The following is a 12,544-nucleotide window of genomic DNA, read 5'->3' as shown; positions in this document are numbered from 1 at the left end:
ACCACAAGACTGTCTAACAACGCAAAGCTCTCCCACAAACTCATAACTTACCAACCTAACTCTCAACCTCAAATACTTTCCAAAACTCTCCCTCAACTGTCAACTGGTACAAAACTCTCACCTCAAACTGTACAACAACTTCTCCCTCAAACTGTATGTTACCAGCGCAATCTCTCCTCAACTGTCAAACGTACACCAAGCTCTCCTCTAAACTTGTCAGACTATACCAAGCTCTCACCTGCAACTGTCAAACTGTACAAAAGCTCTCCCTCAACTGTAAACTGTAGCAAGACAACTCTCCCTCAACTGTCAATCTATACAAAACTCTCCCTAAGACTGTTAAACCACACCAACTCTATCTCAACTGTCAACTGTAGCAAGTAACTCTCCACCTCAAACTGTAAACTTTAGCAAAACTCTCCACAACTGCAAATATGTACCAAGAAGCTCTCACCTCAAATTACCTCAGAACTACACCATGAAATTCCTCACTCTCACCTCACTGAAACTATACCAAAATCTCACCTCTGAACTGTCAGTACTTTACAAGAACTCTCACCTCAACTGTCAAACTGTGACAAAACTCTCACCTCAGAACTGTAGCCACAGCCAACTCTCACCTCAACTGTCAATCTGTACAAAACTCTCCACACTGTCTAATAGTTTACCAAAGCCTAACCTCTTGAACTGTCAGACTATAGCCAACTCTAGCTCTTAACTGTGCAAGTATTGTACAACCTAACTCCCACCTCTATAATCTGTACCAACTGTACAACTCTCACCTCAAACTGTCATAGCCAAGCGTAAGCTCTCACCTCACTGTAAGACATATGAAGAATCTCTCCTCTGAGCTGGTCCACAAGGCCTGTGTGATCGCACGGAGTCCCACCTCACTGTGTCAGCGCGCGACTGTCAGTCAAAGACTCTCACCTCAAACGTCAAGCAGCTAAGCCAGGAAACTCTCACCTCAAACTGTCAAACGTACACAAACTCTCACCTCAAACTGTCAAACTATTCAAAACTCTCACCTCAAACTATACCAAACTCTCACCACAAACTGTCAAACTATACCAAACTCTCACCACAAACTGTCAAACTATACTAAACTCTCACCTTAAACTTCAAACTATCAAACTCTCTCACTCAAACTATACTAAACTCTCACCCAAACTGTCAAACTGTACAAAACTCTCACCTCAAACTGTCAAACTCTACAAACTCTCACCTCAAACTGTCAAACTTACTAAACTCTCACCTCAAACTGTCAAACTATACAAAACTCTCACCTTAAACTGTCAAACTATACAAAACTCTCACCTTAAACTGTCAAACTGTACAAAACTCCCACCTCAAACTGTCAAACTGTACAAAACTCTCACCTCAAACTGTCAAACTATTCAAAACTCTCACCTCAAACTGTCAAACTATACAAACTCTCACCACAAACTGTCAAACTGTACAAAACTCTCACCTCAAACTGTCAAACTGTACAAAACTCTCACCTTAAACTGTCAAACTATACAAAACTCTCACCACAAACTGTCAAACTATACAAAACTCTCACCTCAAACTGTCAAACTATTCAAAACTCTCACCTCAAACTGTCAAACTATTCAAAACTCTCACCACAAACTGTCAAACTATTCAAAACTCTCACCTCAAACTGTCAAACTGTACAAAACTCTCACCTCAAACTGTCAAACTGTACAAAACTCTCACCTCAAACTGTCAAACTATACAAAACTCTCACCTCAAACTGTCAAACTGTACAAAACTCTCACCTCAAACTGTCAAACTGTACAAAACTCTCACCTCAAACTGTCAAACTATACAAAACTCTCACCTCAAACTGTCAAACTACACCAAACTCTCACCTCAAACTGTCAAACTATACCAAACTCTCACCTCAAACTGTCAAACTATACAAAACTCTCACCTCAAACTGTCAAACTATACAAAACTCTCACCTCAAACCTCAAACTATTCAAAACTCTCACCTCTAACCTAAAACTATTCAAAACTCTCACCTCAAACTATCTCACTATTTAAAAATGTCACCACAAACTATTACTTTTGTTTACAAAAGGTTTTTGAGTAAAGTAGATAGATAGATAGATAGATAGATAGATCAAAATATATGGATCCAGGAGGCAGACTAGCCGAATTAGCGGGCGGGCGGGTCTAGCGTGTCAGTGAGTGGGGGCGTGGGGACGGGGAGGACCCGCACCTTCCTCTCCGTCCGGCGGCTCGTCGAAGCGGCAGCGCTGGTCGTCCATGCGGCTGCTCTGGAACTTGCTGAGCAGGTCGAAGAAGCAGTCCTCGCCCGAGGGACCACGGCCTAGCTTCTGAAAAAAAAATCAGCACAGCGACGCCAGGGCGACAGGTCAGAGAAACGCCAGTCCTCCCCCTACCCAGAAACCCCTGCTTCTTTTACGGTCTCCTGTTTACATTTCCACGCTTATTTAATTACACAGCCCTCCGGGTAAGGGGGCTTTAATGTGTAAACAATGCGGCCATAAACTGTGTGTGTCAGCATCAGTGTCACACGGGTCATGACCCCTGCCTCCCCAGTTTACAAACAGTTCCTTGTCCTCAAATTCACTCTTTTTTCTCTTCTTCTTCTTTGGATTTACTCCCTCTGTCTCGCTCCCATCATGCCGTGAAGCGTTTCTAAAAAGTTGCTCTCTCTGAAACCCCTACGTTACCCTCAGTTACACAGGTTGACTTTGCCTGATAGTTGGGGGTTGGTACAATCAAAAACAGTCTCTGAGGTTTATCCAGTAGGTCCTGGGGGGGCATTATCTACCTGTACGACGATAGCATAGCCACAGGAAACATTCCATATGCACCAGGCTAATACAGTGTGCTTTGCACCGATGTGGATCCTGGATGTATGAGAAGTCACATTGCCCCCTGAGAATAATTGCCCACTGTTGTCAGACAATATACAGTGGGATCTCCCAGGAAAAGCCCAAGTCATATGACCCAACATGGAGCAGCATCAAGACTTAATTAAAGGAAGCTCATCTCTGTCTGTTAACAAAAAGGTTCGGCTGCTGAGCGATATCACAGACCAGAAATCAACATCCAATCAGCTTCATTCACCAACCCCTTACAGCACATGACCAATGAAAATGAGGCGATGTGATGAGGAGTATTTGGTCAAGTCTGTCCATTTGTATGGCATTTAGCTCTTCCATAATTTGGGGACATTCAAGCATTTTCAGTTTACCACACTTAGCCGCGGTTAAGAAATCGTTCAAATGAATTAATTAGTCACTGTGGCTCATGTGGCTCATGTGATGAACCAGACCTTCCTACAGAGCCCGTTCTTTCATCCTCACATTTTTTGTTTTAGCGTTTTTCAGTTGTCAAGAAAAACAGAAAGCTTCTCCTTAGCTGAGCAAGCAACAGACTCGGAAGGTAAATAAGTGTCTCTGACACTTACACAGAATAACAGACGCAATCGCGATGTAGGTCAGCAATGCTAACTGAGTTAAGAGTAACATGACAAACACAAGCGTGCACTTGCATTATGCACAGACTGCGGCCACTGTTTCATGCGTACGCATAAACGCACGAACTTTAAATGACAAGCGGATCTTACTGTACGTCAGAAACACGCTTTGAAATGTGTAAGCAAGACGCTTTGTGAAAAATGAAGTCACGTGACACAGTGTTGTTCCCACGACTTTCCGCAGGGGAAGTGGACGTTCTCACAAGCGGCAGCCCCTCTCCCAACTCGAACCCCCACGCCCCCGCTCCCCTCCATCTCTCTCTCCCCTATTCCTGCAGGACCTCTGTGGGAAAGGGGGTGCATTATAGAAAGAGGAGTTCTGGAGAAATGGGTGGGAGGGGGGCAGGAGTGTTGAGCTGCCCCCCTCCCACCCGTTTATCCATCAGACCCCCCCCCACCCACCCCCAAATCAGGACTGGGGTAGGAAGGAAAGCCGCGGAAAAGCGCACGTGTAACCATAGCAGCACGGCGCGGCGCATGCCAGAATTCCCGCCGTCTTACCGTCCTCTGGAGCCGGTCCCGGTGCCAGCAAACATCCCGCTCGGTCTCTCCCGCAGAAACAGAGCACGCCTTGTGTCCCTCTCACTCTCTCTCTCTCCCACCGCCCTCCCCTCTGTCTGCATCATAATACTGCTCGTACTGCTCCATTAACCCCCCGGAGAAAGAGGGAGGGAGACACAGGGGGAGAGAGAGAGAGAGAGAGAGAGAGGGGGAGAGAGAGAGAGAGAGAGAGAGGGGGAGGAGACAGGGGCTCTTCTATGCTTACATCACAGTCGCCGCAGAAACCGGAACTCTTTCTCCCAAACCCGTGGTCCTGGGGGTGTGTGACACTATCACGCTGACATTCCTGTCTCCGTACCCCTGGCTCCTCCCCCTACCCCTCTTCCTGGCCCCTCCCCCTCCCCCAACGGAGAAGACCAGGCCGCTGCATTAATATTCATTCATAATTAATCCATGTACAGAGCATGATACTAAAGCATTGGTTGAGCAACACACTCTATACAGTCTTCAACACAATATACTGAAAATATATCAAAATAAAAATAGACCATAAATATATGGCAATGCTACAATATATAGGGAAATATACAAATCATTGCCGTTTTCACAAACTCCAATATGTAACAGATGATGTGTTGAGTGTATGAATGTATTTCAATTATATTATGAAAAAGGTTGACGTAGTTTCAGTATATCGCAGGATAATTCCAATACTGTAACCCTAGTGCCTCATCCAGGATTCAAACCCGTAGCTCTCCCAGACACAGACCCGTTCCTTTTAATACAACATCACACAACTACCGGCAGACGGACAGCGGCTCTCCCGAGCCCAATCCATCACAGTCAGCCATATACATTCTACTCTTCCTCACTTCCTTTGGCCAGCTTCCTGTCACCAGCGATTAACTTTCAAAGCAAGACTTCTCTTCTCTGGCAGTGCCATTTGTGCTATAATACTTTTTTACATGTGCTGGCCCTACGCCATGCTTTCTCTCCAGATCTTTCAGAACAGAGGTGGAGTCCGAACCAGGAAAGAGGTGGGATTATCGGCGAAGAACACCACGGCCGAGAGCTTACTGGCCGTTAAATATCATTACCCGCTCCATACCCGTACTGTCAGCCCAATCACCACTCCCCTGATCAGCAGCCCGGCCAATCAGAAGCTCCTAGAGCTAAGCGGATGACACGATGCACTCCAGATCCCACTGAATCCGGGAGATAGTTAACGAAAGAGTCAGCCCTGCAGAGGTGCATGCCCGGTTTCTGCAGGGGGAAAAGCTTGGTGCTCCTGTGTTGGGGGGTCATAAATGAGCCGTTGTTGTTTTTTGAGCCACACGCATTGTGCGCGTGTCGTCTTGAGGTGGAGCAGAAATGAAAGTTCTACCCGCAGAACTGTGAAGCACTGCTCTTTTAGGATCAGGAGCTTTGACCGCGATCTAACTCATGCTTAATTCAATGAATAACCTTATTCATTATGAAAAGAGAGCATTATTACTGCTGTTCTGCAACTTGCTCACTGGAGATTTGAGCAATTGGGTTTTTAAAGGCGTTTAGGTACATGCATTTCATTGCGTCTGATTAGTTTATGTCTAAATTCAGCCGCACACACACACACACACACACACACACACTCACATACACACACACGCACGCACACACACACACACACACACATACATACACACACACAAACATACACACATACACACACACACTTACACAACATACATACATGCATGCACACACACACACATACACAAACATACACAGCATACATACATGCACACACACACGTGCACACACACACACTCACATACACACACACACACGCACGCACGCGCACACACACACACACATGCACACACACACACACACACACACGATGCTCACCGGATGGGTCACTTGTACTGTAATGTCTTCAGTGTCAACTGGGGAGTCCTGCCAATCTAGCCACCTCCTTCCATCTGATTGGCCGTCGGCATGGCCCTTCCTTCTGATAGGGCAGGCCAACTGACCCCTGGCTCCTCTTGACTGGGCATCCACATCCTGGCATCCGTGTCCATTCTGCCCCTGAGAAAGTACGGTTCACAGACGCATTCAGTAATGTCTCGGGCTGTGACCTGTGAAGCAGCATGTGACCGGTACAGGACCACGCCCAAACCGCTCAGTGCCTTTCTGTTTGGGACGGGCCGAGGGGTTACCTTTACCCAACGGCTCTTGCACAGATCAACACTGTCCCTGCGGCTCCTCTGGCTGGACTTCGGTCGGGCTCCTGCAAGGGAGAAACGGGCAGAAGAAGAGTAAGAGAAAATAGAAGAAGAACAATAATAACAACAACAACAACAAACGGTCAGAAGAAGCAACAATTCAGGCAGTCTGTTTTAATACATTTAATAAAAAAAGGAGACAGGTTTTCTTCCATATGGGTGGGATAACTTTCTTAGAAAGTGCTTTGATACTGAAAAAAAAAAAACATTTGCCATTCAAAAACCACTTGCAATTCAAAAACCGCAACAAAAAAATGACACCACAATTACATAAACTATGTTAAGGCACAGAATAAAAGACACTAGTTCATGATAAAAAGCCAGCTTGCGCATTTGATTTACTCTTTAGCCCGGTTGATGAGCAGAAGCGTACGTTAAAATGTTTTCCCCACCGAGCCGGAGAGCTCACACATGACCGCGCTTTCACTGAACACATCGTACCATTTCATACTGTACTGCGGTTGTATTTTCAACACTTTGCTTACGGGGAATTTATATATATATGTTTATGTTTATATATGTTTTTTGAGAACATGGTTGTGAGGGTCAGAGGGCATTCATGGTGATGACCAGCTGTTATGCCCCAGGGTACACCCACAGGGAAACTGAACAGTATACAGGGTTGCCGCACATTAAATAATAGCCCACTGATAAACTAGAGAGGTCATCCTGCATCCTGTGAACAGATAACGACCAAAACCAACAACTGACCTTTCACACACGCACACACACACACACACACACACTCACACACACACACTCACACACACTACATCACACCACACACCCCCACACACACACACACACAACACACACACACCACACACACATGTACACACACACAAACACATATACACTCACACTCACATGCACACACACTCACACACACAAACATACACACACACTCACACACACAAACACAGACACACACACTCTCTCTCTCACACACACACTCACACCCACACACACAAACACACTCTCTCTCTCTCTCTCACGCACTCACACACACACACACTCTCTCACACACACAAACACAGACACACACACTCACATAGCATACCCACACACACACTCTTTCTCTCACACACACAAACACACATACACTCACACTCACACACACAAACACGCAAACACACACTCTCTTACACACACACTCACACCCACACTCACACACACACACACACTCTCTCTCTCTCTCACACGCACTCACACACACTCTGTCTCTCACACACACACACACTCTCTCTCTCTCACACACACACACACGCACTCTCTCACACACACTCACACACACACACACATTCTCTCTCTCACACACACACACTCTCACACACTCACACACACACACACACTCTCTCTCTCTCTCTCACACACACACACTACACACCCAGCTCTGCAGGAGTCCTGCTCTCATCATGTGTTCATGACCACACTGAGCAGGGCGATGACGCCTGGGGCCTATAAATAAAGACACATTCACAGGTCCGGCTGCGCACTGCATTGTGGGAAAGGGGTTCCAGCTGAGGGTACACAGTTATGCAGCAGATGACAAACGCTCCCTTGTTCAAGACAAAGACAGCGTGGTGTCTTCAGCGTAGGTTCCGTTTAAGTCTTAAAGCCTTAGGACACGCATAGCGTAAATAATGTGAATTGCCTGAGGCTGAAGTGTATAATGAATAAGCTTATGAGTCCTACAGTGCTCATTGTCTTAATCCTTTATCTGATGCTACTCAATTTTTAATTGAACTCAGTCGCATTGGGTTTATCCTGTCCGTCTATATTGTGGGTAGGGATGGACAAAAATATTGGGGGGGCGGGGGCAGGGGCTTTATAGCACTTCAGGACTCACTCACACACACTGGCGTTCCTCAGCAGTGTCCCGTCTGGGGACACCGCCTGACCTCATTTTAATATAATACTATTTATCACGTTAGTATTCAACAGTGGCAGCCACACAGGCATTGCCAAATATTGAATTAACGGTAATAACAGCAAATGAAAAGAAAAATTATTTCAATATTAATGCATATGAATGCAGAGGACAAATTACCCCACGGAGTTCAATAAAAAGCATACCTTATTTTAAACCATGTGTTAATTTCTATATTAAATTACTGTTATATTAAATAGACATGGGGGAAGGAATGGGGATTTTGAGGCCACCTGGTAGGACTGTCTGAAAATGAAAATGACACCTTTTCTCCAAATTATACCTGCATACTTTTGGAGTTTGTTACGTAGGCATACGTAACAATATATTAATGAGTCAGCCCAGGGCTTACAAGTGTGCTTTTTCCCACAGCAGGTATCTGAGAACAGGAAATCACTGCAGCCTAGACGGACAGAGAGCATCTGAAGAACCTAAAATAACATGGCTGAAAAGCTTTTTTCTGTTTTTGTTTTATATTGTCTTTTTTGTGGTTTAGCATTTTCACCCAGAGTCCATGAGGGGGCGTAAGGGCGAAGACCTGCGTTTGCTCATTTGTACAAAACTCCCTCTCTCAAAAACAAAACACCGGTGAAGACCGGAATTACTACATCTCCCAGCGTCCAGCTGTTCTGTCCCTCCCGGGGGTGTCACCCGGCGTGCGACAATTACATTATTCGCTTCGGAAGCGCTCTCACCCAGAGCAACGTCATTTTTAAATACATTTTATCCACTAAGCCAGCCGAGGATTAGTTCAGGCAAATCGTGTCAAACGAGCGGTTCAAAGTCACAGCTGTGACAGCCCACCCTGGACCACGTTTCTAACGGGGTGAGCCCGAGGGTCTGCAGGTCAGGTGGCCAGTCTCGCCGACACTGCTGGTGGAGTGAACACCACTTTCACGTTCGGGCGTGAGCCCCTGCACAGAAAGGAACTTTCGCCCTACACCGTCGCCGCCGGCTGTGATTGGTTGGACGGCGTGTACTGACCTTGCACTTCGAACTCCGACCCGCAGGGTGAGAGGTCGCCCTCGGCCGCCCCCAGCGACTCCATCAGCCGTTTCACGTTCACGCGGGCGGTCAGCTCGCCGCTCTGGTCCCCGATCTGGGGGGGGGGGGAGAGCGGTCGCCCCGTGAGCGCTTTTCAGGGGTCTACGCTGGGCTTCGGTTCCAGCCGATTGGCTTTGTGCAGTTTACCGCGAGCGTGTGGAGTTTGCAGACGTGTGCAAGAGAACGGACCGGGAGTGGCAGGGGGGAGGGCAAGACAGGGCAGGGCAGGGCAGGGTGTGGCAGGGCGGGGCAGGTCGAGACAGGGTGTGGTAAGGGGGCAGGGCAAGACAGGGCAGGGCAGGGCAGGGCAGGTCCAGACAGGGCTGGGCAAGGTACAGCAGGGGGGCAGGGCAGGGTGTGGCAGGCAGGAGGGCAAGACAGGGCAGGGCGGGGCAGGTCCAGACAGGGCTGGGCAAGGTGTGGCAAAGAGGCAGGGCAGGGTACAGCAGGGCAGGGTGTGGTAGGGGCGAGGGCAAAACAGGGCAGGGCAGGGCAGGGTACAGCAGGGCAGGGTGTGGTAGGGGCGAGGGCAAAACAGGGCAAGACGGGGTGGGGCATGGAACGGTTTTGTGGGTGACGCTCAGAGTTTGGGGGCTCTCGCTCTTACCTCTCGGGAAATGTCCAGGTGTTTTCGGGTGTAGTGCAGCGCCTGCCTATGGTTCCCCAGAGACATGTAAGCATTTCCCAGGCTCCAGCAAGCACGGCCTTCCCCAATCCTGCCAACACCAACGAGCACACAACATATCACTCTCCTCTACTAGAGTCCAACACCAACGAGCACACAACATATCACTCTCCTCTACTAAAGTCCAACACCAACGAGCACACAACATATCACTCTCCTCTACTAGAGTCCAACACCAACGAGCACACAACATATCACTCTCCTCTACTAGAGTCCAACACCAACGAGCCCACAACATATCACTCTCCTCTACTAGAGTCCAATACCAACGAGCACACAACATATCACTCTCCTCTACTAGAGTCCAACACCAACGATCACACAAAATATCACTTTCCTCTACTAGAGTCCAACGAGCACACAACATATCACTCTCCTCTACTAGAGTCCAACACCAACGATCACACAACATATCACTCTCCTCTACTAGAGTCCAACACCAACGATCACACAACATATCACTCTCCTCTACTAGAGTCCAATACCAACGATCACACAAAATATCACTTTCCTCTACTAGAGTCCAACGAGCACACAACATATCACTCTCCTCTACTAGAGTCCAACACCAACGATCACACAACATATCACTCTCCTCTACTAGAGTCCAACACCAACGAGCCCACAACATATCACTCTCCTCTACTAGAGTCCAACACCAACGATCACACAACATATCACTCTCCTCTACTAGAGTCCAACACCAACGAGCCCACAACATATCACTCTCCTCTACTAGAGTCCAATACCAACGAGCCCACAACATATCACTCTCCTCTACTAGAGTCCAACACCAACGATCACACAACATATCACTCTCCTCTACTAGAGTCCAACACCAACGAGCCCACAACATATCACTCTCCTCTACTAGAGTCCAACACCAACCAGCACATAACATATCACTCTCAAAACACACACACACACACACACACACACACACACAATCACACACTGACACGTACCACACACACACACACACACCTACACACACAAACACACTCACACACACACACACACACACACACACACACACATGTACACACACATGCACACATACACACACACACAGACATACACACACACACACACACACACAGACACACACCTGTCTCTGAGCTCCTGGGCTATGTGCAGGTGTTTGAGATGGTAGTCGACGGCACACACGCACACACACACGCTCACACACACACACACACACACACCTGTCTCTGAGCTCCTGGGCTATGTGCAGGTGTTTGAGGTGGTAGTCGACTGTACGCACACACACACACACACACACCTGTCTCTGAGCTCCTGGGCTATGTGCAGGTGTTTGAGGTGGTGGTCCACGGCGCGGTCGTGCTGCTGTAGGAGGGTGTAGGTGTTCCCCAGGCTGTAGCAGGCCTGAGCCTCCATCGCCCGGTCCTTCAGCTGGTGGGACAGCTGTAGCGTTTTTCTGCACGCAGGAAGAAGGATGCAGACAGAGACCAGGAGAAAAACAAAAAGAAAGAAAGAGAGAAAGGAAGAAAAAAAAAGAGCAAGGTGCATTGTGGGAATTGCCAGCAGCCATACCACCACGCACTCTGCTCCTGCCGACTGGCTGAGGCTAAGCAAGTGTGGGCTTGGTTAGTACTTGGATGGGAGACCACCAGAGAATACTGAGTTGCTGCTGAAAGTGGTTTTGGTGGGCCAGCAGGGGGCAATCTTCCCTCTGGTCAAATAAACCCCAATGCCCCAGTGCAGTGACGGGGACACTGTACTGTAGGAGATGCCGTCTTTCAGATGAGACGTTAAACCGAGGTCCTGACTCACTGTGGTCATTGAAAATCCCATGACACTATTCGCAAAGAGTAGGAGGTTCCCCAGTGTCCTGGCTAAAATCCCAGATCTGGCTCTCGCAAAACTTGCCACCCAATCATCCCCTGATTTAATTGGCTAAATAATGTTCTCTCCCTCCAGTGGAGCTGCTCAGGGGCCAACAATAGAGGATTGTGGTTGTCTTGGGCAGCTCCCGGGTGTGAATGTGTATGAATGTGAAGCAGGGCGTTCCTGCAAAACAGCATCTGTGCTCAGTGAACCTACCCTGGGTAAATAAAGGCTAAATAAATAAAAAATAAAAAAATTGGGAAAGGGTTCCTCATTCACATTTGTAAATAACTCTGAAAGCAAATGTATCCCTTGGATGAATCTCATTACTAAAATTGGAATTGCAGCATAAATTGCAGTGCTAAGATCACATTTGCAATTGAAAGGAAAGAGATTAAGCTATTAAACATTCTTTTGAGAAAGCAGGACCTCATTATGGAGCATTAGTCTTTTAGCTTGCCTAATTTACATACCTGTAATATTCAGTAGCGGTCTTGAACTGCCCCAGGAATATGAGGGCGTTGCCTAGGTTACTGTATGCTCTGCGTTCCGCTGCTTTGTCACCAAATTCTTTGGCTATGGCAAGTCTCTGGAAATGGTAAAGACACATAGCTCTGCTATCCTCTCACCAATGTCCTTACAAGTACATTCGATGTCCGCTTTAATCCCCATAGAAACATTCATACATTCATTTTAATACATAAAACAATCATAATTCACAAACTGACATATGAATGGAAATGAAACAGTAG

The 12,544-nt window shown here is 47.3% G+C and overlaps 1 protein-coding gene across 1 annotated transcript in view; it reads right to left on the bottom strand.

Moving 5' to 3' along the window:
* Window positions 1-1,454: 1,454 nt before the first annotated feature.
* Window positions 1,455-12,544, bottom strand: part of gpsm1b (G protein signaling modulator 1b) — a 33,501-nt gene continuing 22,411 nt past the window's right edge. The window contains exons 6-12 of the mRNA XM_064307254.1: window positions 12,266-12,381; window positions 11,227-11,382; window positions 9,867-9,975; window positions 9,200-9,314; window positions 6,220-6,290; window positions 5,909-6,088; window positions 1,455-2,345 (exon numbers count right to left, since the gene is read on the bottom strand). Coding sequence (XP_064163324.1) covers window positions 2,190-2,345; window positions 5,909-6,088; window positions 6,220-6,290; window positions 9,200-9,314; window positions 9,867-9,975; window positions 11,227-11,382; window positions 12,266-12,381 — 903 coding nt within the window. The 3' untranslated portion in view covers window positions 1,455-2,189. The remainder of the gene's footprint in view (window positions 2,346-5,908; window positions 6,089-6,219; window positions 6,291-9,199; window positions 9,315-9,866; window positions 9,976-11,226; window positions 11,383-12,265; window positions 12,382-12,544) is intronic.

The sequence above is a fragment of the Anguilla rostrata genome, chromosome 14 (assembly GCF_018555375.3).
Source record: "Anguilla rostrata isolate EN2019 chromosome 14, ASM1855537v3, whole genome shotgun sequence".
In the NCBI taxonomy this organism is placed as follows: Eukaryota; Metazoa; Chordata; class Actinopteri; order Anguilliformes; family Anguillidae; genus Anguilla; species Anguilla rostrata.
Note: the sequence above shows the minus strand (reverse complement) of the source record. Positions and strands in the feature narration are given on the sequence as shown.